Raw genomic sequence first — 27,608 nt, 5'->3', positions numbered from 1 at the left:
TTTGAAACTTCTGGACATTGTATCTGTTCGCGCTTATGCCTTTCTTACCAAAATTCACAGAGACTTGCATGATGCTATATAGATCAAATGACTGAAAATGATTGATGCTCAGGGGAAAAAGTAAATTATAAAAAAATATATTATCTGTATGTCAATATCTATCAGTTTAGATTCCGCTATCAAAACAAACAGGATCTGAAATTAGGTAATAAGTACTGTCATAAAAATGTACTGTTATAGAATTTAACTCAACTGCATTTATGAAGAAAATGATACTGGTGGAAAGAATTTTGATCTGGTCTGATTATAACATCCTAAGATTGAGCTGTGTCTCAGTCTCATACTGTCTGAAGAGACACAGTAGGTTTGTGAAGTCAACGAAGCATTTGTAAATTCCCATTGAGCTTCATGTTTGCAGAAATATTTTTGTGTGACCTTTTTTTTAAAAAAATACTATCAAGGTGCAGAAAGTGTATCGAATGGCACACTGACGTGATGTTTGTGTGTGTCCAGGGTCAGTGTCCATTGTCCTGTACGAGCGGAGCTGTGCCCTGCCATCACAGTGTGACCTGAACGGAGAGAAACACGCGGCAGGAATAAGCTTCAACTACACCAACGAGTGCTGTGACACGGATCTCTGCAACACTGCTGCGCCCGTCATCGCCCCCTGCTGGACCGGAGCCGCGCTGGGCCTCTGTGGGCTGACCCTCCTGCTCCAGCTGGGATGAGAAGCTCTCTCTCTCTCTCTCTCTGTCTGCTACACCATCGGCAAACACCAGCACTCTATGGTCGAAACCTGTGCATCCGCTCGAATTTGACATGCACACAAGACTGAAACTGACGTCCATCTACGTAATTTCTTGCAAACACTGTGCTTGAACGGAAGTGCCTACAACCACACACACACACACACACACACACACAGTGAGTTAAGACTGAGTGAGTCATGTAAGCTCAAAATACTGAAACCCTCATTCTAATTATAAAAGATTAAACCCACGCATCTACTAAATCTAACAGTTAATTTCCTTTATATGTGCTGTAAATACTAATGAAGTAACTAGTCATTTGTATGAATTATTGAAACATAAATGCATATTTTCATACATTCATGTAGAACACACAATATTATCTGTCCTGTTTTACTTATTTTTCACATTTTTAAATTGTTTTAATTAATTTCCTTACACAATAATACATTCAACATGAAATGGGTCAAGAAAAAATTGTTTTTATGTTAACTTTATTATAAACTGTATTGCTGAATAACAACTTTAGAAATGCAGGAAGACAATGACCTTGATGTAACATTCCTCTAATGAATAAAATCCTCACTAATCAATACGTGCACTGACGTTGTGTTGTCCATTTGGTCGCAGGGTAAGATTTGGAAATGACCAGTGATTAAGAGGAAGTGAAAACAGAAGCACGCGGGGAGAGGGCTGGGGGTCAAGCATGACACTATATATAAAAATATCTTGGTGTGGTCATCTCCGAAACAGGCTGAATCGACTTAAAAAGGCAGCAGTCGTTACTGTCACTGGTGTCCTTTTTCAGAAAACTACAAATGTATTTAATAACTCTCCTCAGACAATAAATAAGAGTGGATGTTGACAGTCATATTTAGAGATGACAGACTCTAATTTGCACATACTTCATATCGTACAGATGAGGCTGTCGTTTGGGGCCAGTAATTGATTGAACATCAGTGATTAACAACTGTTATTTTAGTTTTTAATTCTCACATAACGTATGAAACCTCCACGAATTAGTGAAGCAGCGTTTCGTTACAGACTCTATACGACACAGCGAGAGGGAGGGACAGTAACAGAAGGAATGAGGCAACAACATCCTGTTTGTAACTGCTAGGCAATGCACTCATAAACCAGAGAAAAATACTGAAACAACCACTATTGCTGGCTGTAATACATTTGATGGTATTTTATTAAAAGCAATAAGCCGTGTTTTACAGTGAATTTAGAACAAATGGGGCCTAACACCCCTTAGATGTTATAAGTTCACTTAGACCAGGGCTTCTTGAAAAATGATAGCTTTTTTCTATTCTATTCTGGTGACTATTGGCGAAAGCCATGCTATTTTTGCTGTGTATAAAAACATACAATATGCTATTCTTCTATTTAAATAACTCAGCGAGGCAATGAAGCTGTTATGGGAAAAACTCCTATTAGAGCACACGCAGCAGACATCCTTCTCCCACTCGCCATGGTTAAAGTTTGAGGACCGTCCATTTCAAGTTATTTGGATATACAAATATTTACTCACCACTAGTAAACACAACATCAAATGGCATTCACAAACACATTTTCGTAGGAAAGTCATATTTGCGATAATTCTGAGAGTATGTGAAGGCAGCGTAAGACCACGTTTAATTGAAAAGTGAGATCTCAGCCAGTGCAAACAACCTCAGGAACACTAGGACAACATGGAAATAGAATTGGTAAAAATGCACAAAAGCGTGTGACTGTGTATGTGTGTGCGTTTCCTTCTTCTTTCTATTTGAGTGCCTTCACGACGGAAGAGTAGGCCACGTGTATCTCCTCATCGCTGGGACAGGTGGAGGAGAACTCCTCTCTGGCGTATGCCGCATCCAGGTACCGCCACAGAGACGTCAGCGAGCGAGGGATGGAGAAACCGCGAAACTTCTGACAGACCACCTAAGAGCCAGAACACAGAAGCTGAGCATTGCATTCATCAGCGCCGGTTTAAGCGCCGGTCCGATGGCTCTCTGACTCACTTTGACGATGTGGAGCTTGGGCAGCAGGTTGCAGTCAGCCAGAGTGAGCTCCTGACCATCCAGGTAGGGTCGGGTGGAGGAAGCGTCATCATCAGCGCTGTTCTCGTCGATCTCGTCTGGCAGAGGAGAGCTCAGGTAGTCATCCAGCTTCTTCAGGGCTTTTAGCAAACCCTTCTCCAGATCTGGACAAGCAAACACAAAAAGACCTGACGGGGGCACAATTTCCTTTTTCCTGGTATGATGTATTTCCTGTTTGAGTAAGGTTGTCCTAACATGAATCTGATATTCACGTTTGATGTCTGTTCAGACAATGTGAAGCACAACCTCCATTTATATGCATGCAAATTTGGGAGACGAAAGCTCCCAAAGCTCCCAAGATTTAGTTTCAACTCTGTATTAGTATTTTGCGGACTCTAAATAGTGTTTTTGTATCACTTTTTGTATCAAAAGTGACAAATAGAATATTAATATGTCATGTCAAGGGCACAGAGCCCCAAAAAATGGAAAGCATTTAGCAGCACTCTTGAACTCACTGTCGTTCATCTGCGGGTTGGAATTCTTAATGTATGCGGAGAACTTTGAGAACACATCTAGACCTGCGGTGTTAGATTCAGGATTGCGAGCGGCCAGCCGTGGGTATCTGTGGTGGATGGAGGAATGAAGACAGATGGATATGGTAAACGTTACGTCGTGAAATGAAGGAATGGAATACAAACACAAACAATGGAAAATATAGCATGTATTAATGAAGAGAGTTACTTAGGAGGGCAGAGGACTTCCTCCAGGAACTCTTCTATCTTGTTGGTGTCCGTCTTCACTTCTGTACCATACAGCAGGAAGGGAGGCTGAGCCCCAGGAGCCAGATCTTTAAGAATGTCTGGCTTCCTACTCACAAAAAAGAGAAAAGAGGAATAGCAAACCACTAGTTTTACAGATGCTACATGATATGCAAAAGACTACACGCATACTGTGCAGAGTTTGCATGTGCTGAAAGCACACTGTTGGAAATCCCACAATGTACTGCGGATAACTTCCATCAACCTTCCATTTTTCAGCTTGAATGAAAATGTCTTTTTTTGACTGAATCACCAGTTTATTTCATTTTTGGAATAGTGTCCACAATGTTGCATACTACTGGTCTGAAACAGTAACATTCTAGGTTGTACTTATGTGAATGTACTGTATCAGATTACACCCACCTCTTCATGTCCACAGTGGTCACATTAAAGGTCACACCTTTCAGCCACAGGACCATGAAGAGCCGCTGAGAGAACGGGCAGTTCCCAATGCTCTGACCATCGCTTCCGGCCTACACACACACACACACACACACACACACACAGAGAGAGAGAAGATCACTGCAGCTTTCTGAAAGATTGTGCACAAAAAGTCAGTTTTGTTTTCATGTTGAGAACAATTTTAGAAATCTGAGATGATCGTTCACATAACCAACCCAGGTTTACTGTAAATATGTGCCTCCCCATACGTTTATGCAAGCCTATAATGATATATCTTACTGCACATTTTGTGGCAGTTTCAAAGGGAAATGTATTTGTATTATGTTGGTGCAGGTACATACTGCAGCGTTTGCATTACGCTGCTAGAAGTATGTTTTCTAGCCATTTAGAATTCAAATATCCAGTGAGTGTCACTAAGGATTCACGCCAGCTACCGTGTGAAGCTACTGAATTGGTAAACTACATATTTTATATACATAATTATAAAAATATATATGAAGCTAATATATGAAAAGCTAAACACCGTCTCCAGAACATGGCGCCCACAGCAACACTACAGCCAGAATAATAGCTGTACCTTTTTTCTTTGCCTAAACATTTGGGTGATGTTCTGAAAATAAACCCATTCTGTGATGCAGAGAAATGGCGGGTGTTTAAACGAGCCATTTTAGGAAGGCATTAGGGTTGGGCGATTTGTTTCTTAGATGACCCAATGCTGTTTGTATGGGTCAATGTTCTTCAGGGGAGTATTGGCTTGCTTTGTTGAGGACATTTAATTTCTAGCGAATCAATTTAAACTCAGCTGATCTAGACAACAACGTCTCTGCCTTCAATTCAAATTCTATTTTTCAGTTTCATTTGCTTTATCGGCATGACAAAAACTATACATTTGTATTACCAAAGCAATTGCAGCTGCAGAGTGCACATATTTATCAACAGAATAACATGGAATAACAATTCTATAATGAATTCAATAATAAAATGCCTTCAACTGAAAATTTGTGTTTAATTTTGTCATTATACATTACTGACACTCTATTCTACACATTCAGTGCTTTAAAACAATATGTATTGCCATAAGCACTACATAAATATAAGTGATGGATTGGTTGGCTTTCCTCCAGGTCCTGCACACTATGAAGTTTTTTGTATAAACAAAATGTTTGTAGTGTAATCAAATCAAAAACTTTTTGTGTTACATTGTAAACACATGATAGCAATTTAAGTAATATGTATTTTTTTTTTTGTTTCTGGCCATTTTTTTCTAGCCAAATTGTCCTGCAGTAAACCTAACACACGTTTCGTTTCTCCATCTTCCTGTGGTGGAAATACGATACGATACGGGTGCTGTAGATCATTCAGTTTGTGGATTTGTATTGCTTTTCATTTGTTGCCTTTGAAATTGGTTGTTGTTATTTTTTTATTTCTTTTTTAAATGGTTAAATTATTATTTAACTTTTTTCTTTAGTTTTTATTTGTAGCATTGTGCTACTCTATAACAATTCATTATACTGCATATGCAAGTTTTACACATGCGTATGTTTTAAAAACAGTTTCCATATAACGAGACATTTCTGTCCCGATAGGAGTGGTCTCTTTCAGAATGATAAAGCTCCCATTCACAGATATGAGGGGTCACCGGATGCTTTAAATATCAAATTAATCTTTGCAGTGACCAGATCTCAACACAGCTGAATGTATATATATATCCACTACCCTCATTAAACAAAATTTTTTTTTTAGGGTGACAATTTTACCATCAGTCCAGGGAGGCAAAATAGCCTTCTGGCTATTTTTTTGCACATTGTACGAGTAAAAGTAATATTGAAGTGCATTTTCCCTGTCAAATAAACCTGGAATAACAGAATAAATAATAATAACACCACTACAAATACTAGTAAATAAATGAATGAGTATTTAAATCTGGTGCATTTAATAGGTAGATTAGGGAAAATTAACAAAATATGATTTCATATTCTAATTAAAAACGTCATTACGTTACACTTTCAAGATTCGATCGCGTTTGAGCCAGTTAATACGTTACTATCATTTTATTACATTAGTAATGCAGCGTTTCTTCTAGCGTGAAGAGACTGGCCTGACTGAGCAGCAGCAGCCTGCGGGGAACGCACCTTCACGAAGAGCTCCACCTCAGGTCTCTCTTCACTCATGCTGGACTGTCTTCGAACAAACCGCTGTCTTCGGTTCCTGTCGCCTTGTCTACCGAGCTCACTTCCGCTGTGGATTCAACAGTTTCAAATTGTGGGCAACTTTTCCCCTTCGAGCTATGAATATGGCAGTGGGAGGGCAATTTGGAGAGAGTCCAAACAAACGCCGCCAAAAATGTCTGATTTCCGTGTAAGTTATAAACGTGTACTGTTCGAGTTTAGTATCGAAATCAATAACGCCTACAGCAAGATCAGCCTTACTTCCTCTCTCTCTCTCTCTCTCTCTCTCTCTCTCTCTCTCTCTCTCTCTCTCTCTCTCTCTCTCTCTCTCTCATTCTCTCATTTCCTGATTTGAACTTCCTCTAACTTGTAACCATATTATAACTGTTAACTGTTGGAGGGGATGCTACAATATACGCGTCAAGTTCTTTTGTTCAGTCTGCGTTATATTTAACCTTCTGTAAGACATTGCAAACAGATTAGTCAGCTGATCAATATGCATTAAGATTCTTGTGTATTACGTTTTTTATAAGCACTGCATATTTTAATTACTACCGAGTAGTTTGAAATATGTTTTTGTTAGTATTATTCACTTGTATAAACAATAATGAATTAATCTCGTTTTAAGGATCAGTAGAGCAAATGTTCTGTGTAAATGGGTACTAATGGGTAGAAATAAGACTTCTGCTTAGGTAATTTTATATAGGTTACATATACAATATAAACATTCCTTTAAATCTTTCTGTCTTATAGAGAAGGTATTATTTTTTTTTTTTTTTACATCCAACATAATTCTGACACCTAGTGGTAGACAACTGAAAAGTGAGTTAAATCAGGGGTTATCAAATCTGGAGCACCCTAGCCCTGCACATTATATATAGACAGACTCAATTTAAGTCTTGCAGTCTCTACTAACAAGACAGTGAGTTGAATCAGGTGTGTTAGGTAAGGGAGACACAATATCAGTCTAACCCTAACTAGGCATTACTAAGCCGAGCAGAAACTAAACTAAACCTTAAAAAAATGACTTTCCATGAGACTTTCCATGAGAACCACTTTTTTGGAATATAAAAGTTACTAGTATATTTTTAATCTGAATACTGTTTTATAGTTTTCTTTTAGCTGAAGGTAAATCCTCAGGTAATTCAAGAGGTGATAAAGGGCTAAATTCTGTTTTCACCTGTATAGAACTATTGCTACAAAAGACAAATTATAAGCAACAGTTCTTGTGTCTTTGAATCTGACACAAAAATTCAAAAAAACAAAACAAAACAAAACAAAAAAACCCAATATGTCCTTTACACAATCTGACATAGCTGCTTTTAAAATTGAACTGTGAATGAAGGTCTGGTTTCGTCCAGCCAAAGGGAACTGGTCCCAGTTTCTCCCAAGTTTTTTTTTTCTCCATTCTGTCACAGAAGGAGTTTTGGTTCTTTTCATATAGGTATGGCCAGAGTGAGACCTTTAAAGGCAAACAGGGGACCAAAATATGTTGCTCGAAATGATTAAGAAGCCTGTTGTCACTAAATTAAATTGTGCAAAGAATCATGGGAGCAGTGTGTTCATTTTACAATTCTAATCTAAACCAGACTGGAGCACCTCAGGTATATGTCCTCTCCCCACTGCTCTTCCCCCTCTACACGAACGACTAAAGACCCCAGCTTCTGGAGCTTGCGGATGACACTACAGTGTCCAGAACGGCTGCTTCAGACAGGAAGTTAAAGAAATGGCTGTCTGGTGCAGTCACAACATGGAGCTCAACACTCTCAAAATGATGGATATGATTGTGGACTTCAGGAAAAACCCCACTGCACTATCATGGACAGCACTGTGGCAGCAAGAGAGTTATTCAGGTTCCTGGAAACCACCATCTCACAAGACTTGAAGTGGGACTTCAATAACTATCTGGTTTGGCTCAGCAAAAAATCAGACATCAGAAGACTACAGAGGACAATCCGGTCTAATGAAAGGATTATTGGTGCTCCCTGCCCCTTCCGAGAACTGTATACATCCAGAATGAAACAAAGGGCTCTGAAAATCAATCTGGATCCCTCACATCTAAGCCATATCCCTTGTGATCTTTTGACATCTGGTCGGTGGTACAGAGCATTGAATACCAGGGCAGCCAGACACAAGAACAGTTTCTTTCCCCAGGCAATCTACCTCATGAATAGAATGTTCTTCCATATACATACAATTCCCTAACTCCCTCTCTGATTTAACACAGGAGAAAATGTGGTTCTAAAAAGGCTCCCTACAAGTATTCTCAAATATATTATTTAGAATAGTGAGAAGATTAAAAGGTTATCAAATGAAAATTGAAACACTGAGTGATATAAAGGCTCAGGTATGCAACAGTTAGCTGAAACACAGTTGTTTACTCTGACACACAGGTGTCAAACTCAATTCTTGGAAGACCAGAGCTCTGCAGAGTTTAGATGCAACTCTAATTATACACACTCTCTCAGACTTAATTGAAAACCGCATGGTATTTGTTTTGGAACAGGGTTGGAAGTAAACTCTGCAGGGCTCAAGAACTGAGTTTAACACTACAGGCAACATAGAACAAACCGTCGCATGAGACCAGAAGATGGTAGTGTTTCTTAATATGAGAAAAAAGCTTCAGTCTCTCTCTCTCTCTCTCTGGACTGGAATTCTCTAGGTTCCTTCGTACTTATGAGCCTGTCAACAGACTACAGGAGGAGCCAGAACAACGCAGAAAAACAGGCCCCACATTACTCACAAATCATTATAAATAAAGAAAACACGTTCTTACATTCCTATGGATGTATAAATGTACTTCAAAAAACATGGATTTATTTATTTACTAAGAAAACAGCAAGTCAAGTCGAGCTTTATTGTCATTCTGCTACATGTGTGGACACAAAATGGAAATCTGACTATACATATACTTTAAATAGTTGACTATACGTACATAAACTGAGACTGTACAAAAACTTTAAATTGTGCAAAACTTTCTGTAAGAGAGTGTTTATAAAAAGTGTCTAGTGTACATTCAGAGAAAAGAGTGTGTTTTTACAAGTGGTATGTGTATCCCAGAGCTTTACTGGGATACATTCTGTTTGATGGAGCTGGAAAGGATTGGGTGGGGTCCTTCACGATACTGTTGGCTTTGCTGGTGCAAGGAAAATGTCCAGGTTGGAGGACAGAGGGGGCAGCATTGCAGTTCCCATACCAGACAGTGAAGCACAACTTGGTGAGGATGAGTGGAGGGAGCTCTTTTTAGCTGGTGGAGGAAGTTAGAGGCGCTATTGGACCTTCTTGTTGAGTGACATGATGTTGGTGGTCCAGGTGAGATCCTCTGTGATGTGCACTCCCACAAATTTAGTGCTGCTGACTCTCTCCATGGCTGAGCCGTCAATGGTCAGTGAGGGCACACAGCCCTGTGGGACACCTATGTACAGCCAACATGGACCCACTGAGATCTTCCAGTTAAAAAATACAGGATCCAGTTATAGAAGGATTATTTGAGGCCCAGTAGGTTTAGTTTGTTGATAAACTGCTGTGGGATTATTGTGTTGAATGCTAAACTGATGCTGATGAACAGCACTCTAACACAATCTTTGTTACAGATGAGTAAGAGCCAGGTGGGAGTGAAGGATACTCTAAAGTTTGTGGAATAATTTAAAAAGTTATGCAAACTGGAATGAGTCCATCGTATTTGGGAGACTGGACTTGATGTGTTTCATGATTAACTTCTCAAAGCACTTCATCGTGATTGCGGTCGGTGGTATGGGATGGTAGTCATTCAAGCAGGTCACAGGTGATTTCTTTTGGTACCGGAATTATTATGGGGGTGAATTTGAGACAAGTGAGGACAACTGCCTGGCTCAGCGAGGTGTTGAAGGTATCTATTAGGACATTTATTAGCTGTACTGCAGTCTCTATCAAAACATGGCCTTTTGTGGGTTCATCCTGGACACTGTCTTTCTTATGTCGGCTGGAGAGACGAGCTGCTGGTGGTTTGGAGATATGTGTAGTTTTTGTACAAGTGTGTCATTCTGCATCTCAGATTGTCTGTAGAAATGGTTGAGTGCTTCTGGCAGGGATGTGTCATCATCAGCGGCCTATGCCAGCGGTTTGTAGCCAGTGACGCTCTGGCTACAAGCCTCTATTAAAGAGGTATGTGAACTTGCAAGGTCCCCTCCCTGCCTAACGGGGCGACAAGACGCATAGCATTTGTAAATTCTATGGGTATAGCTTCTAGTCTCATTGGCATCCAGCTATTTTTAGCTGTAGTTTGTTTTGTGGCTTGTATTAAAAATTGGCGTGCCTATCTAGTTATTATACATATATATATACTATCTTAATTATCACACTGGTTTGTAGTGCAAATAGTTTTACCGTTTACTGTATTTTTTTTATCAAGATTTTAGTGATTAGCATTCTCTTTGGTTGGGCCCTTTTAACTTTTTTATATTATAACAATTTTCGTCCTTTTGATGCAGCAGAAAAGCAATAAATAGGATGCTTTTAGAAGTTGACTTATCTTCTAATTAAATCAGTAGTGTATTTCTTTTAAAATTTTATAGATTTTCATGAACACCTTGAAAAGTTGGTTGATCTAAATCTTAAATAATTGCGACAATATGCTGAAGTCACATGCAACATTCAGCATACAAATCATAATAATGGTTACAATTACATTTTATTTTTAGTAATTGCAACAATAACAATTTTATTAGCTCTTTTTGTTACTGACACAAGACATCAAATAAAATATTTTTTTAAATATAAATAAATAAAAACAATAACTGTTAAACAAAGATATTGCATAATTTATTCTGCCCCAATGCACTCTGGGGGTCAGTGAGTATCTATACTGTGTCTGCATCCGAAACCGCATACATTATCATGTGATCTATGATGTTATAACAGGCGCAAAAGCAAACAAAATATATGAGCGAAAGGCTTGTAAGGCTGTAAATATGTTAATGAAATTTGTTTAGCTGCCTTTATGACTGTATTTTTTTTTTAGATTAATTAAAGTTTTTAGATTTTCAACTCTTCTAATATAACCCCCAGTTGTATTATTCTTATTATTATGCTATCAAAGTCCATTGTTAAAAATACCATCTTTCCCTGAGCTTGTATGTTGTGCAGTAATAATAATAAAATAATACTAAAAAAGATAAAAGAGTGACAAACACCTCTTAGCATCAATAAATCCACAGCTCTACCTAGTAAGAAGACATCGAACAGCTGCTCAAAGACCTCGACTGTTGACTGATGATTTTACACTCAAGTATTGCTACTTAGAAATGAAGATGGCCTCACAAAGGATTGATAGTCAAACACATATGAACAAAAAATAACGATAAATGCTGACCAATAATTAATTATCTTTTGAGTAAAACAAGTAAAATGTAATTTGTTATGCATGATCGCACACAACTGGACAAATCCGGCCAAGGTGAACACATCTCAATTTTCATTCAAGTAATGAATTAACGCATATGTTAATAAAACATTTATATTTTATTTACTGACAGGAAACATGAATAAATGAGTAAACTAAATAAAAGTAAGCATGACATTATTAAAGCACACATGCCAACGACACATGAAACAAAGCTTTATTCAAACATATTGTTTTAACAATAATGTATTTCAGGCAGTGAAGCCACATCTACTGCATCCCAGCACAGCTGACCACCGTGTCCACCTTCACCCTCACTGCTGCAGTCAGACTCAACGTGATCATGGATGGGAATAGAGTGCACAGAGAGGAGGATTTGTTGAGCTATATTACCTACATTCATCTAAAGCTGTGTTGACAACAGTCAATACGTACATTGTAGCACTGTAAGAGTTCACCACTGGACTGTAATACACCTCCTAGTCAGCAGGTGGCGCCTCTCTCCAGGCTTCTGCTGAACAGCACCTTTCGTTTGCCCTGATAGGTGACACCTGTGTTTAGCACTATTTAATGAGTTTGTGCCATGCTTGTTTGTTCAGTCTTGAGCCTTGGTTTCCAGTGTCTACTGTGAGATAAGTCTGTCTTGAGTTTATGTTTTTGACTATCACGTCTACTTTGTTTTTCCCTGTTTATTGGAGTCACTGATTCCTGTTTTGTTGGACTTTTCCTCAAGTAAAGTTTGATTTATTTTTGAAGACTTTTTGACTCTGCCTTTTGCTACCTCTGCACCTGAATTCATTTGTTGGGAAGTTAGCTCAGCCTGTCTACACAGAGCACTGAGTCTAGTAGACCTGGGTTCGATCCCCACTCAAAGCAGAACCGTAACAGCAAGACTGAAACAGAAATATGAATACAGCAGAGGAGACTTCACCACCTTCCAATGTGGATCGGATATTGGCTGCCATAGCAGGACAAGCTGCAGCCATTCAGCAACATGAGCAGGTTCTTACAGAGATTCTTCAGCGCCTAAGTGCTCAAGACACAGCTACTGCAGGTCAAGAACCCCAGCAGCCTCCGGCTAATCCTGCTGCAGCGCTAGCAGTTTCCCTGGCAGAACCCAAACTGCCAGCACCAGAACGATTTGATGGCAATCCAGAAAAGTGCCGTGGATTCCTCACACAGTGCACACTGATATTTCAACTACAACCTAGTAGCTTCCTTATGGAGGGTAGCAAGGTGGCCTACATCATTACCCTTCTCACTGGAAAGGCATTAGACTGGGCCTCAGCTTTGTGGGGCCAAGGATCACCACTCACTACAGATTGTGAAAGCTTTATTGCGGAGATGAAGAGGGTTTTCACCATCCAGCCAGTACAGGAGATGTGGATTATCGTTTGCTTCAGCTCTCTCAGGGCACTAGGAGTGTGGCAGAGTTTGCAATTGAGTTTCGCACACTAGCTTCAGAGAGTGGATGGAATCAGCAAGCTTTGAAGGCCACGTTCTACCAAGCATTGTCTCCCGAGCTTAAGGACGAGTTAGCATTTAGAGATCCTGCTCCAGATTTAGAATCTCTCATTGATATGTCTATCCGGGTAGATCATCGGCTCCGGGAGCGAAAGGAATGAAAGACGTCGGGGACCAGTGTGTATCGCCCTCAAGAACCCTTCAATGCTGTTGAACCACCCTGGAAATCCAATGAGTTGGAGGAACCCATGCAGCTAGGTACAACCAGATTAACTCAGACTGAAAGGGATCGGCGGATGAAAGAACGACGCTGTCTGTACTGCGGCAAAGCTGGCCATTTCTGATCCAACTGCCCAGAATTGTCGGGAAAAGCCAGTTCTCGTCCAGGAAAGGGGGGACTGGAACGAGAGTAAAAATCTTCTCCCATCCTGCGACCTCGGGAGCTACAATCCAAGCCACCATCTTTCACAATAACCAGCATCACCAGCTTGGTGCTTTCATCGACTCTGGGGCAGCTGGAAATTTTTTGGACTTAGACGTTGCCAGACGCTTGGGCCTTCCATCCATGCTTCTTCAAAACCCTCTAATGATCACAGCTCTAGATGGCAGACCTCTGGGGTCAGGACAGGTTAGTCACTGCACATCATTACTTCAGTTTGAGATTGGCAGTCATAAAGAATTAATGAGATTCTATCTGATACAGTCACCAGGGCTCCCCTTAATTCTTGGATTTCCGTGGCTAACTTCTCATAACCCAGACATTGACTGGTCTAAAGGTGCTATTAAAAGTTGGGGAACTAACTGTTGTGTTTCTACCCCCTCTTTTTGCCATTCTCCCGAGATGCCTGAGGCACACCCAGAGCCTTTGTCTACACACTCCACGCGGCCTGAGATCCTCAAACAAGACTTACCCAACCTTCAAGGACTCCCTTACCTGTAATTTTAAGATCCTTGGATTCTCGTCCTGAGTTACCTCAAGTTAGCATTGAGTCATCTGAGCTATCCCGAGTTCCTTTAGAGTATGCTGATCTGAGGGAGGTTTTCAGTAAGTCCCGAGCCACCTCCCTTCCTCCACACAGACCATATGATTGTGCCATTGACCTGGTAACTGGAGCATGCCCACCACGAGGTAGACTCTACTCCCTCTCTGCCCCTGAGAGGACTGCCATGGACAAGTACCTCAAGGAAGCCTTGGACAATGGTTTCATTTGTCCTTCAACCTCACCTGCTGGAGCGGGGTTTTTTTTTGTTGAAAAGAAAGATGGTGACCTCAGGCCCTGCATCGACTACAGGGGCCTTAACCGCATCACTATTAAGAATCGCTACCCCTTGCCCCTGATGACGACTGCTTTTGAGATCCTGCAGGGTGCCACCATTTTTACTAAATTAGATCTGCGAAATGCTGCTTACCATCTTGTCAGGATTCGAAGGGGTGATGAGTGGAAGACGGCATTTAACACCCCAACGGGCCACTATGAGTACAGGGTGATGCCCTTTGGCCTAGTAAATGCACCTGCTGTGTTCCAGGCATTCATTAATGATGTCCTACGGGATATGCTGAACAAGTTTGTTTTTGTCTACCTAGACGATATCCTCATCTTTTCATGTAATTATCAAGAACATGTACAACATGTTAGACAGGTCCTTTCTCAGTTACTGAAACCCAGCCTCTTTGTCAAGCTAGAAAAGAGCGACTTTCACGTGTCCTCAGTCCCATTCCTCGGCTTTATCGTATCTAAGGGCAGTTTCCAGATGGATCCTGGCAAGGTGCGTGCAGTGCAAGACTGGCCCCAGCCGTGTTCTGTTAAGCAAGTACAGCGCTTTCTTGGATTTTCCAACTTTTATAGAAGGTTTATTAGGAACTTCAGCTCAGTCGCTGAACCTCTTTCAGCCCTCACCAAGAAATCTGCCCAACCATTCTTATGGACAGGGAAAGCCAACCAAGCTTTCAATAAGCTGAAACGGCTCTTCACGTCTGCTCCCATCTTAACTCTCCCAGATCCCGAGTTGCCCTTTGTAGTGGAGGTTGATGCTTCAGATGTGGGGGTTGGGGCAGTGTTGTCCCAAAGAGCCAGGGTTGACAACAGGCTTCATCCTTGTGCTTATCTATCCCGTCGACTTACTGCGGCAGAAAGGAATTACGATATTGGAAACCGGGAGCTGTTGGCAGTAAAGGTGGCATTAGAGGAGTGGAGGCATTGGCTGGAGGGGGCCAAGCATACATTCCTTATCTGGACAGACCACAGAAACCTGACCTATATTAGGGAAGCCAAGAGGTTAAACTCCCGCCAAGCCGCTGGGCTCTGTTTTTTAACCGGTTTGATTTTGTTCTTTCCTATCGACCAGGATCCAAGAATTCTAAACCAGATGCACTTTCGAGACAATTTGACCTGCCAGAGGAGGAGTCCAAGCCAGAGCCCATCTTACCCACCACCAGAATAGTAGCAGCTATCCAGTGGGGCATGGAGGCAGCCATTAAGAAAGCCCAAAACCAGCAGCCAGATCCAGGTAATGGTCCACCAGGACGCCTCTTTGTACCTAATCAACTACGTTCTGATGTGTTGCAGTGGGCACATGCTTCCCCCTTCTGGCCATCCTGGGGCTACTAGAACATGCAAACTTATCCGAAGGAGGTTTTGGTGGCCAAAGCTGCAGGAGGATGTCAAGACTTTTGTTGCTGCATGTACTGTGTGTGCCCAGAATAAGGATCCCAGAACCCACCCTCAGGGACTACTGCATCCCCTCCCTATCCCTAAACATCCATGGTCACACATATCTCTGGACTTTGTCACAGGTCTACCTAAATCTCAAGGTAATACAGCCATTCTGGTGGTAGTGGATAGATTTTCTAAGGCTTGTCATCTATTGCCTTTACCTAAACTTCCCACTGCAAGCCAGACTGCAGAGCTTCTAATGCAGCATGTGTTTAGGATTCATGGCTTCCCCCAGGACATGGTCTCTGATAGAGGTTCTCAGTTTACCTCCCGTTTCTGGAAGGCTTTTGGACGCATCATTGGGTCACACATTAGTCTATCATCTGGTTTCCATCCCCAGTCTAATGGGCAGACAGAGAGAGTGAATCAGGAAATAGAGAAGACTTTGAGATGCTTAGCAGCAGATAATCAGACCACTTGGAGCTCTCGATTAATTTGGGCAGAATTTGCACATAACACTCTCTACCATTCTTCCATAGGCATGTCCCCTTTGAGTGCCAGAATGGCTTCCCTCCTCTTTTGTTCCCTGGACAGGAGCCTGAAGTATGTGTTCCAGCTGCTGCTCAAATGGTTCGACGTTGTCGACAGACCTGGCAGAAGGCACGGGCAGCTCTACTGAAAGCTTCTCAACAACAGCGGAGACAATCAAACCGGAGGCGGAGGCTGGGACCAATGCTTCGTCAAGGTCAAAGGGTGTGGCTGTCCACCAGAGACCTTCCGCTGCGAGTGGAATCTCGCAAACTGGCTCCACGTTATATTGGCCCTTTTAAGATCCTCAGGAAGATAAATCCAGTGTCTTACCGCCTACTGCTTCCAAGATCCATGAGGATCCACCCAACGTTTCATGTCTCTCGATTAAAGCCTGTTGTTTCTTCTTCTCTGTCCCCAGCTCAAAAGCCTGCCCCAGCTGCCCGTATCATCAACGGACAACCAGCTTATACAGTGCGCAGGCTGGTGGATTCTCGTCTGGTCCGTGGAAAAGTGCAGTATTTGGTCGACTGGGAGGGTTATGGACCAGAAGAGCGCTCATGGGTTCCGGCTCGAGACATTTTGGACCCTGAGCTTATTTCAGTTTTTCACCGTTCTCAAAGAATCCATCAAGAGAACGTCAGGAGCCGTTCTTAGAAGAGGGACTCCTGTAAGAGTTCACCACTGGACTGTAATACACCTCCTAGTCAGCAGGTGGCGCCTCTCTCCAGGCTTCTGCTGAACAGCACCTTTCGTTTGCCCTGATAGGTGACACCTGTGTTTAGCACTATTTAATGAGTTTGTGCCATGCTTGTTTGTTCAGTCTTGAGCCTTGGTTTCCAGTGTCTACTGTGAGATAAGTCTGTCTTGAGTTTATGTTTTTGACTATCACGTCTACTTTGTTTTTCCCTGTTTATTGGAGTCACTGATTCCTGTTTTGTTGGACTTTTCCTCAAGTAAAGTTTGATTTATTTTTGAAGACTTTTTGACTCTGCCTTTTGCTACCTCTGCACCTGAATTCATTTGTTGGGAAGTTAGCTCAGCCTGTCTACACAGAGCACTGAGTCTAGTAGACCTGGGTTCGATCCCCACTCAAAGCAGAACCGTAACAAGCACACATACATCACTCACTCAGATATCCGTGCATGTTGTGATGTGCTCATATGCAATTCTTTTAGAAAATTTCCCTGTCTTATACTAAATAGACATTAAGAACTTAAGATGCAATGTGCGCTATATGTAACAAAGCATATTTTTACAGCGAAATCACATATGTACTGTAACGTTGCTGTCTAGAGTCTTTACACCTCAAGCAAATCAACAGTTTGCTATACAGTAGCTCAACAAATGCGATTTCAACACGGGTATCTGTGTTGTTTATTTATAATACTCACATTTGTAAACACCCTCATTGCTGTTCGTGTTTGATGATCTCTCGTGGCCTCCTGGGATAGAAATCGGATGAGCACTCAAAAATCTGAGCAGAAGCAGTAGGACATCCAGGATCTTCTCGACTACTCTTTTGAGGTTTCAGACATACTTATTGCCTCGCCTACTGCTTTTTCCATACTACACAGAAAGATGAGTAGGCGGTTTCGGACAAACTTTAAGTAGACACACCTAAAAGTAATCTTGAGAATCAGTACGTCACCCAATTAATGGCCATAACACCCCTACTCTTTATGAGAAATACCAAGCGATTTTTAATGACCACAAAGTGTCAGAACCTCAGTTTAACTTCTCATCTGAAAGATGGTGCTTTTGACAGTATAGTGTCCCCCGGGGGGAGCATTACGACCAACACAGACCACAGGGTGAGCACCCCCTGCTGCCCTCACTACAGGGTGATGTGTCTGTGGCATACCGCTTTGTTCACTGCTATAGATTGATGGCGTACAATCCCATAAAGTACAATTCCACTCATTCTTTACTATAACCATAAACATATTTTTTTTAACAGTAAGTAACTTTGCAACTACATGTCAACTAGCAGTCATTAGAGTATTAGTAGACTGTTTGCTTAATGTCTTCTGACACTTCATTTTGATGGTTCCACAATATACACATAGTTTTTCTTTAGTAAATGCAATATTATTTTGTTTCTGTAGATGTTAGTGCAGTAGAACTGTACTTCCGGCTCGTCTGCTTGCTCTTTCTCCATGATTTCAGTCAGTTGTGTCACAGCACAGGCATTTCTCTGAGGAGCTTCTGTAGATTGTAATTATCATTCTAAACTGAATACTATTTACAAAAACAATGACAATCCCACCGTGCTCATCTTGCAAAGACGTTTTTGTTGCTGGCCTCTGCCCCCCTTCGGCTTGTTACTTAGGAGCTTACATCTATTGAACTATCTGGTCAACTTAGTGAGGCTATAGTATCTTCTGTAGAGTTACTTTAGTTGGTAAACTATTTTTCTAGTCAAAGCAAGGCTATATTAAATATATAGCACTACATACATTGCTTTGTCTGATTTCAGAATAGCATTCTACTCTTACTATCTGCAAACCTATGCATTTGATGTGTTTTATTTCTTTATAGAGACACCAAGTTTGTAAATGAAAGGCGGGGTGATTTAAGAGTTTGGTCAGAGGGCTCAGACAGGGTGAAGTCATTAGTAGGAGTGGAAACTGTGAGTCAATATAGACGCGCCTTCTCTGTCCTTGCCAGTGTCTTTCTGTGGTTACCAAACACATGACTCCAACAAACTAAGTTAAAGCTAGGAGGAATTTCCCATTGTCTCTCTTGTACAACTTTTGTTTTTATATATTTTCTGGAAAAGTCCTTTCCTGTTCTTGAATGCTTCCAGTGGTGATCTCTTGATCTACCCCCTTCAGAGTGTTCGGTTACACCTTATTTTGTTAGTCCGCTTTAGACATTCTACTAACTACAGCATGTTTTTAACTGCGTCACCTAATTCTCACTAATTTAACACTACATGTCTGCTAACTCTCAAAAGTAGACTTAGGATAGGTTTAGGATTGGTAGAATAAATTGACATAATCTTGTAAAGTACTGGTTAAAATGTCTGTAACTTCTTTAATGGAAAGTGAGCACTTCAATCACATCTTGATTTTTTATTTCAAATCTAGTGTTGTATACAGGCAAAAGCACAAAAACAGTGTCTTGATACTTCTGGACCTGACTGTTAAGTTTACAAAAACAACTAAATAACAGTTTGTTTTAACCTAGGCTAATGCTAGAATATATATTGGGGTAAACTAGTGGATAATTCAGGGGATAGTTCAAAACTAATGACTAAAAGTTACAAATAATCTAAAGCGAGCACAATACTTAACCCAGAGTCACTGCTGTGAAATTGATTCAGCTCCACCTCTAATATATCATCACCTCATTCCACAGTGTTCATCCAAATGAAGGTTTTATTAAAAATAACATCAGCAAACGTTTTGACATTTTAAATATGTATTAAATTGTGTGTAAATGTTCATAAAAAGAAAACTTTATCACCGAGCATTTGCCAGGGACACAGTGGAGTAAACAAGTTAGGAGATCTATACATTCTTCGGTGTGGTTCAGGGAGTTCTACAGCATGGAGCAGCTCCAGACGGAGGCCAGCAGAGCGGCGCTGAGAGCCCCAGCCACAGACAGCTGCGCAGAACTCGCTCCGTTGCACAGATTCACAGCGCAGCAGGTTTTGGTCACGGTGTATCCTGCTCCCAAGATGCTTCCAGCGGTGTTGTTGCAATCAGAAGTGCAACCGCTTGAGGACAGACTCAGAAACCCGGTCACATTGAACTCTGCGAAGAGCGTTAGAGAGAAGCATGAGAAAATGTATTGGTCTACTAATAGAAATAATAGTGTTTGCTTGTAACGTTCAACAATTTGTAACAGTCTTGGCTTTTTCACTGATATCAAGAGGTTTGTGTGAGGCTAAGGCTTTAGCAAATATCATCATCTCCATATAAAAGCATCACAGATATCACTAAATGAAGTGTGTGTGTGTGTGTGTGTGTGTGTGTTGACTAACCTGCTTTGGCAGTATAGCAGCTGGTCTCGGAGGCAGCGCAGGACACTTGGGAACTGAATAAGCATTTGCCTAGAATGCCCACTTTACAGGAATTACACGTCAGGGCTTCACCTGGAGAAACACAGAACAACTTTCTTTTAAACAACTGATTAATTCAGCAGCTGCATATGATGGATAGAAACGATAAAGACAGTTTAAAGACATTTCAATATCTTTGAACAGAACAACAGAGCATGATCAGAGTCAAGCTGGTCCAAAGCCAATAGCCTACATATATTTCCAACCATCTATCACGATCAATTTTCCGATGCTTCAACAAAATCCACTTAATTTATTTTGTTTTAATTGTAATGAATTTAATGCTGTTAAAGTGATGTTTAAGTATGAGGTAGGGTTAATCTAACTAAAATATGGTCATGCGGAGTAATGCTTTTATTTTAAGTACTAATAACCGGCTAATATGCTAGTAATATGCATTTTATTAACCAGATACTTGAATGAATCTAATGTGTTACCAAAGCCTTGTTTAAAGAATGTTGTCACAGTAACAATCTTCCTTAATACCCTTAACAATGTTTCTTTCATATTATGTGACAGATCCTCTTTTTCTCTTGAAAATACGCTTAAAACACACTGAAAAATGAAACATGTCCTCAAATTAAACCCACCGTGAATACTGTACTATATTCACCTGAAACTTCAGCTTAGCCATCGCAGGAATACATTACATTATAAAATATATTAAGATTAAGTTATTTTAAATAATAGCAACAGTTTTCAGCGTTACAGATTTTATTGTTGTGAATCTGAATTATTCTCTCGCTTCTGATGATAAGACTTACCGAGAGTGAGGAATCCAACCGCAGCAATGACTCCTAGCACAATTCTGATCATCATGATGCCGACGACGTGTCCACCAAAACTGAATTCTGACAGCAGAGAAGCTCAGCACACTAGATGACTGCTCAGAATCTGTCCTGATATATGGCTGTGATAGGGAGGGTGGGGTTTTTTCACAGAGGGGAGACAATGAATATGTGCAGGTGTGAAAAGGCATTTGAATGTAAAGAATGAACAGAGAAATCAGGTTTGGGGGGATACCTAATTTCACACATTTACTTAGCTAAACTGAAATCGGGATTCTTTGTAGATGTTGTAAAAAAAAGATCACTTTTTTTGCTTTTATATGTACACATTCGTTTGAAATGACAGAAAAGAAGTCATGTCAAAATAACATTTTTAAAGATACATATTTCGCTTACATTTTCCCAAGATCGTCTAAAAAAAAAGTCAATTTGTAGCCTTTCTCAGCAAATGCTGACTGAATCTGTATATTTCCGTTAAAAAGGTCAATGTACTGTTGTATTGTAATATACTTTTTTCCATATATTTTTTTTGAATGAGGTGAATAGAGCAAGAGAGCAAATGAGCCACTCCCTGTATCTAGGAAACCATTAACTAAAGTAATCATGTGGTCATATACTGTATTAGCATGTATACGTCACAGTACTCCATCCATCTCCAGCTCACATGGAGCCCACAGAGTCGTAAACAAACCAAAGAATATTACCATTTATCATATGATTTAAGTTATCGGTTTTAATGTGTATGGACATTATCACATGTGAACATGCAGTTTAAGTGGACCTGACTGACTGTGTAAAAAGGTTTTGTCAGAAAGGTTGTGGGCTGAATAGTGCTTCATGAGTCAGCGGCTGACAATAATGACATAATGTCATCTCTGGCATGCTTAGGTGGGGACACTTCATATCTAGCGATTATCGCCGTTGATCACAGAGATGATTTAATAACAAATTGTTCAATCTCGTCATTATACATCCCTATCATTGTATTCTTCTACTTTATACTGTTCGGTGCTTTGACACAATCTGTATTGTTAAAAGCGCTATATAAATGAAAGTGATTGATTGATTGAGGTAATAAATACCTAATGGCTGACGAAGGCTGCTTCGCTGAAGTCTTACGTCTTAGAAAGCAAGTGATCACATTTGTCAATTCATGAATATATTCAAACTCGCAGGACTGGTTACTGTGAAACTCAAAAAGGACACACATCAGTAACAAACCACAAGAATGAAACAATTTTATTCCAGTTTTATTGCTCTATGTTTGCAATTTTTACACACATTGCGATGGCAACTAAAAAGGTCATGCTGACCGCAGACCTCCACTCATTCTTGCCCTTTACACACATTTTTTTCAATAAAGAATGTCATCTTTATCAAACAAATTAACAAAATGGAAAAACACAATGTTGACAGCTTTACGAATTTTACAAAAAATGGCTTTGATAAAGCTGTGTAAATGAACAGGCACGTACACTACTAACATTTGAACTAAATCAATTGTGCATTTATGTTTTTGACAGCCAAACCCTCTGCTCTTATTAGGAAACCATGTATTATAAGTGAAATGCAGATATCAGGAGAAATAAAATAATACAAAATAAACAGCAAACTGCTTAAAGAAAAAAATATCTGGGATATTATTATTATTATTATTATTATTATTAGGGTATAATTTCTCAAAGTGCCCCTAAAGAAATAGAAAACAATCTGGTTGATTGCATGCTGATATGTGTGTGTGTGTGTGTGTGTGTCTGTATTGTTGGTTTTAATGAATGTTAATTAGGTCAAAGTGCTTATCCGTGGCAGGAATGGTTTTCATTGCTGACATAAAATAAATTCCTGCTATGTTAAATTGATGGTGTGTTGAAATGATCACTATTTGGCAATCTGCTAAAAAAAATCTTTTCATATTCCAGCAACCATTCCAGAAATTGCTTTGCAACAAATTAATGTGCCATGTTTAGTATGCATGATTTGCCCTGTGATGTTGCGTGTGTATATTTTGTGTGTGTGTGTGTGTGTGCGAGCTGAAATAATCCTCCTCAGAAGACGAATTTGACCACGAAGAGGGAGCTGACGGTAGTGAAGGCCATGCTGAGGGCAGACACGTGAAAGTGTCCCGGAGCTGAGTTACACAGGTCAGTGGAGCAGCACGTCTTCGTCATCTCGTATAAGATGGTCGAGTTGCTCGGGAAGTTGAGCTGTTCGGTTTTGTTGCATGAGGCCACTTCAAGACATCCTTTCTTTATAATGTTAACAAATTTAGCTGAAATAGAAATGCAAGTAAAAGAGATTAAGCTTTAAAATCCTATAAAAAAGGTATTCGAGAGCTTTTGAAGAGCATAAACTCACCAGCTTTCCCTAGTCCGCTGAAGCATCGCTCACCAGTATTACATGTTATTTTGGACGTGATGCAAAGATTCCAAAAACCCACTTTACATTCATAGCACTGCAGCGCCTGGCCTGAGAGACACAAGATTCATGGGAAAAGCGTCAGTAATGTAGTACTCATCGTGACATGTATTTAAAAAAAAAAAAGGTATAGAGGTTTCTGCAGTTATTGAATGGCATGTTTCTCACACTGATCAAATAAGGAACATTAGTAACATTTTCAACATTTCTCAACAGCCCTTTCTCCTCTCTGTGTGTACTCTAGATTCTGGTGAGCGTGTCGGTCATGTGAAGCATCTGAAATATTCACGTACAAGAAGACGAACCACTATAAAACCTCGCTGTACTGGTCTGGTTTCTTTGGGACAATACTCAACTGTGCTACATGATGTCATTCACAGCAGCGGAGGGAGGAAGTCTACAATATTAGTTCAGTCCAAAATACATAAAAGTCATTTTTTTAATCAGTGAGTGAGAAAATGTATTTAACTTCAATTAAATTTAAGGTTACATACTTTAACATCTGGAACACGTGGCTTTTATGCTGTACAAACTCTAATTTCAATCCCCATACACCTAATTCTGTCCCTCGCAGAAAACGTCCTGCTATTTTAGACCAATGTAGTATGTTTATTAAGTCAAGTGTATGAAATAAACCCACACACACACAAAGTAATCTTCACATCATTATCGTGACTCTCCTTAGATGTAAAGATTTATATACTGAGCTAATCATATTTTCTATCCCCCTAACTGTACCGCTAGACGTAACACTTTTAGAAAAAACAAAACAAAACATAATTTAGGATAATTAATCAACTATTTGCCCTGTGCGTTCCATTTGGCGCACACACACGTGCGCACGCACACACACACACACACACACACACACACACACACACACACACACACACACACACACACACACACACACTCACTCACACGCAGAAACTGAATATAGCTTACAAAAGAAAACAAAATCTCCACAGACTGGTTTCGGTCACACCCAGGATGGAGAAACACAGCAGTGAGCCCTCCTCTCCACCCACGGCATTTCAATACATCAGGGATTCTTGTGCAGTACCTTTGAGGGTTTTTTTTAAATAAAAACTACAGAACGATCCCTAAATAGAGAAAGTATTATTTACCAATATTTTGTAACAGTTTGTTGTCTTATTCTTACCTAAGCTACACTAACCCCCTGTCCACACACACACACACACACACACACACACACATCATACAGCAAACGCTCCATACTGAATCCCAGTGTCAGTCCATGTCTGAGCCATTAAACTCTCTCATCCAGCACTTTATTACACAATGAGTTGCTACTAACACAAACACACAATTTCTCATTCTTCTACATGCCTGACGATTCAGGTGTGCTTCATGTTTATTTTTGGTTTTGTAAGACCCGGGCAAGCGCTAACCTGACTTTAATTATGATGTTCAGCCTTGTTTTCTGTGAAATGCCTTTCATCAGACCCTGCCGAACCTGTTTTCCACCAGATCATCTGATCTTCTTCAGGGCAGGCTGTAGGGTGGGTGGAGGTTACAGAGACACAGAAAGCTGCTTGATACTGTTCAGAACAAATAGTCCTTGGGTTACCAGTCTAGCGGTCGCGCCGTCTCTTGAGGATTCCAGGTTTTCCATGGAAAATGTTTTGTCAAACAGTTTTCCATAGTGACTCATAGTTTTGGGTAAAATGTTACCTGGTTGCTTTGTAAGAGTTCACAGATACGGCTAGAGAACACAGAGCCTCTTTGGAAAATTCTCACTGGAAATTGTGAAGATTACACTTTACTAAAACACTAAAACACAACGGTTCCACAGATCTGTGGACGAGTAAAGCATTGTACATTCATGAGGGTCGGTTTTTAGAAATTGAGAATTATTCACCATCCAAAAGCTGAATAATAAGACAATATTTGGCCAAGATGCAACTATACGAAAATCTGGAAAAAAAATCCTAAATGTTGAGAAAATTGCCTCTAAAGCTGTCCAAAAGTTCTTAGCTATGCATATTACTAATCAAACATAACATTTTATATACTGTATATATATATGGTAGGGAATTTACTAAATATCTTCATGAAACATGATCTTTACTTAATAGCCTAATGATTATTGGCATGAAAGAAAAGTCTAGCATTTTGACCCATGCTGCTAAAATATGCACACAATTTACATAAAACAAATATAACACATATGAAAATAACAGCATGAGCTTTAAAGAAAAAGAAGTGTGTGTTTTGTGATAACATATATACTGAGACATGGGAAAGTGTTTAGATAAGATCAGAATATACACCGACTGACAGCGCCCCAGGCTGCTGAATGTTAACAGAAGCATAAGACAATACATTTATTAGCATTTCTACATAGCAATGACAGATACGAAACTGGTTTATTAAATAGACAATATATATCAAACATAACGAAATGCTCATTACGTCATTTTATATTTTTTAGATAATATCTTTCGAGAAATCCATTCATGGGAACACGTTTTTTACTCTTTAATGACTGGATTGGGAGTTTTGTGGTGATATTATGTTATTGCCCAGTCCTGTTTCTGAAGATCTATCTACCTGAGCTCAGCTCCTGAAGATCTGAATGATCTGATCAAGTTGCGTTTGAACAGGGTTAGTGCTGAGCTCTCAAAAAATAGATCTTCAGGAACAGGACTAGATAATGAAAACAGTTTAAAACCTCTTTTTATGATCCTGTATGCTAATGCATGCGTAAATAGCTTGAAATGTAGATAATCTTTTTTTTTTATTTTAAAGGGTAACCTGTTTATATTTTTTCTTTGATAACTGAGCCAACAGCGCCCCCTCTTATAAACGCTCCCTGTAAAGTTCCATTGAACGTTATTTTGAACATATTTTTCCATAACGATGCCCTACGAATAATATTCCATCATGTCCCATTTTTATCTGTGAGGAAAATAACGCATCACTGCTTTCCCAAGAATATCTGTGGGCAAATAATGTTTTTCTTCTTTAAATCCTCACTTAAGTTTTGTTCATAAGGCACTTAATGTAAATGTCATTTTCTTCTGCTTTCCACTTCTAACCTACAAGACTAGTCCACTAGTCCATCCTTAACCAAATCGATCTGCGTGACAACCTGCAGTTAGGTAGATTTTTAATGACATTTTTTTCAGTTCTCATTTCAAAAACCAAAAAACAAAGTGAGATTGCGTTACATTATGTATGACAACTACGGAGCTGTGGTCTAAGTCAAACAGCCTGGTTCTTCTGTGGTTCTTTTGTGAACTGGGTGGGTCTTTCTGCTTCAAACTAACCTGCGTCTCTCTCAATAACAAGCACACATCCACAAGTGAGCAAGAAGAAGTTCTCAAAAGCAAATGATTCCTTTTCAGAAACTTGGTGTAGACCCAAATCACTAGACGCAATGCTTTAATAACCATAGGAGAATGACTCATAAACCACAGGCTTCTAAATTAAATATGTTTGTGACTCACAGATCCCTGCGGTTCCCTACTGGAACAATGTGGAATGAAAGTAGCCCATTCATCACACAAATAAGGCAACCAGAAATAAACGACAAACAATTCACATTTACAAATAATGCACCAGTTCAGCTGCTATTCACACTTATTAGAATATCGTTAAGTAGGCTTAGACACGAAGGGAAAATTTTTTAAAATACAACAACTGCATCTTACCCGCTGCGAAACAAAGGGCGACTGCAAAGACTCCGAGAAGGATTTTGTTCATGTTTCGTGATGTTCGTGAGCTGAGCTGAAGCAGAGGACCGTTAGACTCTCTTCAGTCCGCTGTGATCCGCTAGTTTTATAGATCCACGCCCAAAGCGCCGCCCGTTACGCGTCCGAACGAGGAAGCGATGGAGCGCAGCCCTGCAGGTACCCGAGTCTCCGGGGAGCTCTCCAAACACGCCCAAACATCCCGGCTCTGGCGAGGCGGCGTCGAAACGTGCTTAGAACGCCACCGACGTGCTTACATATTAATATTCGACCATGCTCTGCTTCTCTGTGGGGGCAGGTGGGTTAGCTCCCCACCCAAATGTTTTTCCACTTGAAAACGTACTAAATAGTTAACAAACAAATACATAATGAAACAAGCGATCTTGCAAGATTCTTCATTCAAGTGGGTTCCTAAAAGTTTCAATAAAACACT

The 27,608-nt window shown here is 40.2% G+C and overlaps 4 protein-coding genes across 4 annotated transcripts; 1 reads left to right on the top strand and 3 right to left on the bottom strand.

Annotated features, from left to right (window-relative positions):
• Positions 1–1,226: 1,226 nt before the first annotated feature.
• On the bottom strand, positions 1,227–6,443 carry clic1 (chloride intracellular channel 1). The gene is made up of 6 exons (XM_043234104.1): positions 6,126–6,443; positions 3,955–4,064; positions 3,515–3,640; positions 3,289–3,395; positions 2,756–2,937; positions 1,227–2,675 (listed from the first exon to the last, which is right to left on the bottom strand). The coding sequence occupies exons 1-6, from the start codon at positions 6,162–6,164 to the stop codon at positions 2,514–2,516; spliced, it is 726 nt and encodes a 241-aa protein (XP_043090039.1). The 5' UTR covers positions 6,165–6,443; the 3' UTR covers positions 1,227–2,513.
• A 9,148-nt stretch (positions 6,444–15,591) lies between these two features.
• LOC122340524 lies at positions 15,592–17,295 on the top strand. The gene is made up of 2 exons (XM_043234079.1): positions 15,592–15,817; positions 16,254–17,295. Exons 1-2 carry the CDS (start codon positions 15,665–15,667, stop codon positions 16,842–16,844), a joined length of 744 nt encoding a protein of 247 aa, XP_043090014.1. The 5' UTR covers positions 15,592–15,664; the 3' UTR covers positions 16,845–17,295.
• A 1,905-nt stretch (positions 17,296–19,200) lies between these two features.
• lye (lymphocyte antigen-6, epidermis) lies at positions 19,201–21,172 on the bottom strand. Its single transcript, XM_043234082.1, has 3 exons — positions 21,021–21,172; positions 20,179–20,289; positions 19,201–19,948 (listed from the first exon to the last, which is right to left on the bottom strand). Exons 1-3 carry the CDS (start codon positions 21,073–21,075, stop codon positions 19,734–19,736), a joined length of 381 nt encoding a protein of 126 aa, XP_043090017.1. The 5' UTR covers positions 21,076–21,172; the 3' UTR covers positions 19,201–19,733.
• Positions 21,173–22,278: 1,106 nt separating this feature from the next.
• spaca4l (sperm acrosome associated 4 like) lies at positions 22,279–27,352 on the bottom strand. The gene is made up of 3 exons (XM_043234129.1): positions 27,137–27,352; positions 23,400–23,510; positions 22,279–23,313 (listed from the first exon to the last, which is right to left on the bottom strand). Exons 1-3 carry the CDS (start codon positions 27,186–27,188, stop codon positions 23,090–23,092), a joined length of 387 nt encoding a protein of 128 aa, XP_043090064.1. The 5' UTR covers positions 27,189–27,352; the 3' UTR covers positions 22,279–23,089.
• Positions 27,353–27,608: the final 256 nt, after the last annotated feature.

Source organism: Puntigrus tetrazona, unplaced genomic scaffold (assembly GCF_018831695.1).
Source record: "Puntigrus tetrazona isolate hp1 unplaced genomic scaffold, ASM1883169v1 S000001062, whole genome shotgun sequence".
NCBI lineage: Eukaryota > Metazoa > Chordata > Actinopteri > Cypriniformes > Cyprinidae > Puntigrus > Puntigrus tetrazona.
The sequence above is the reverse complement of the archived record's forward strand: the minus strand, read 5'-3'. Positions and strand labels throughout refer to the sequence as shown.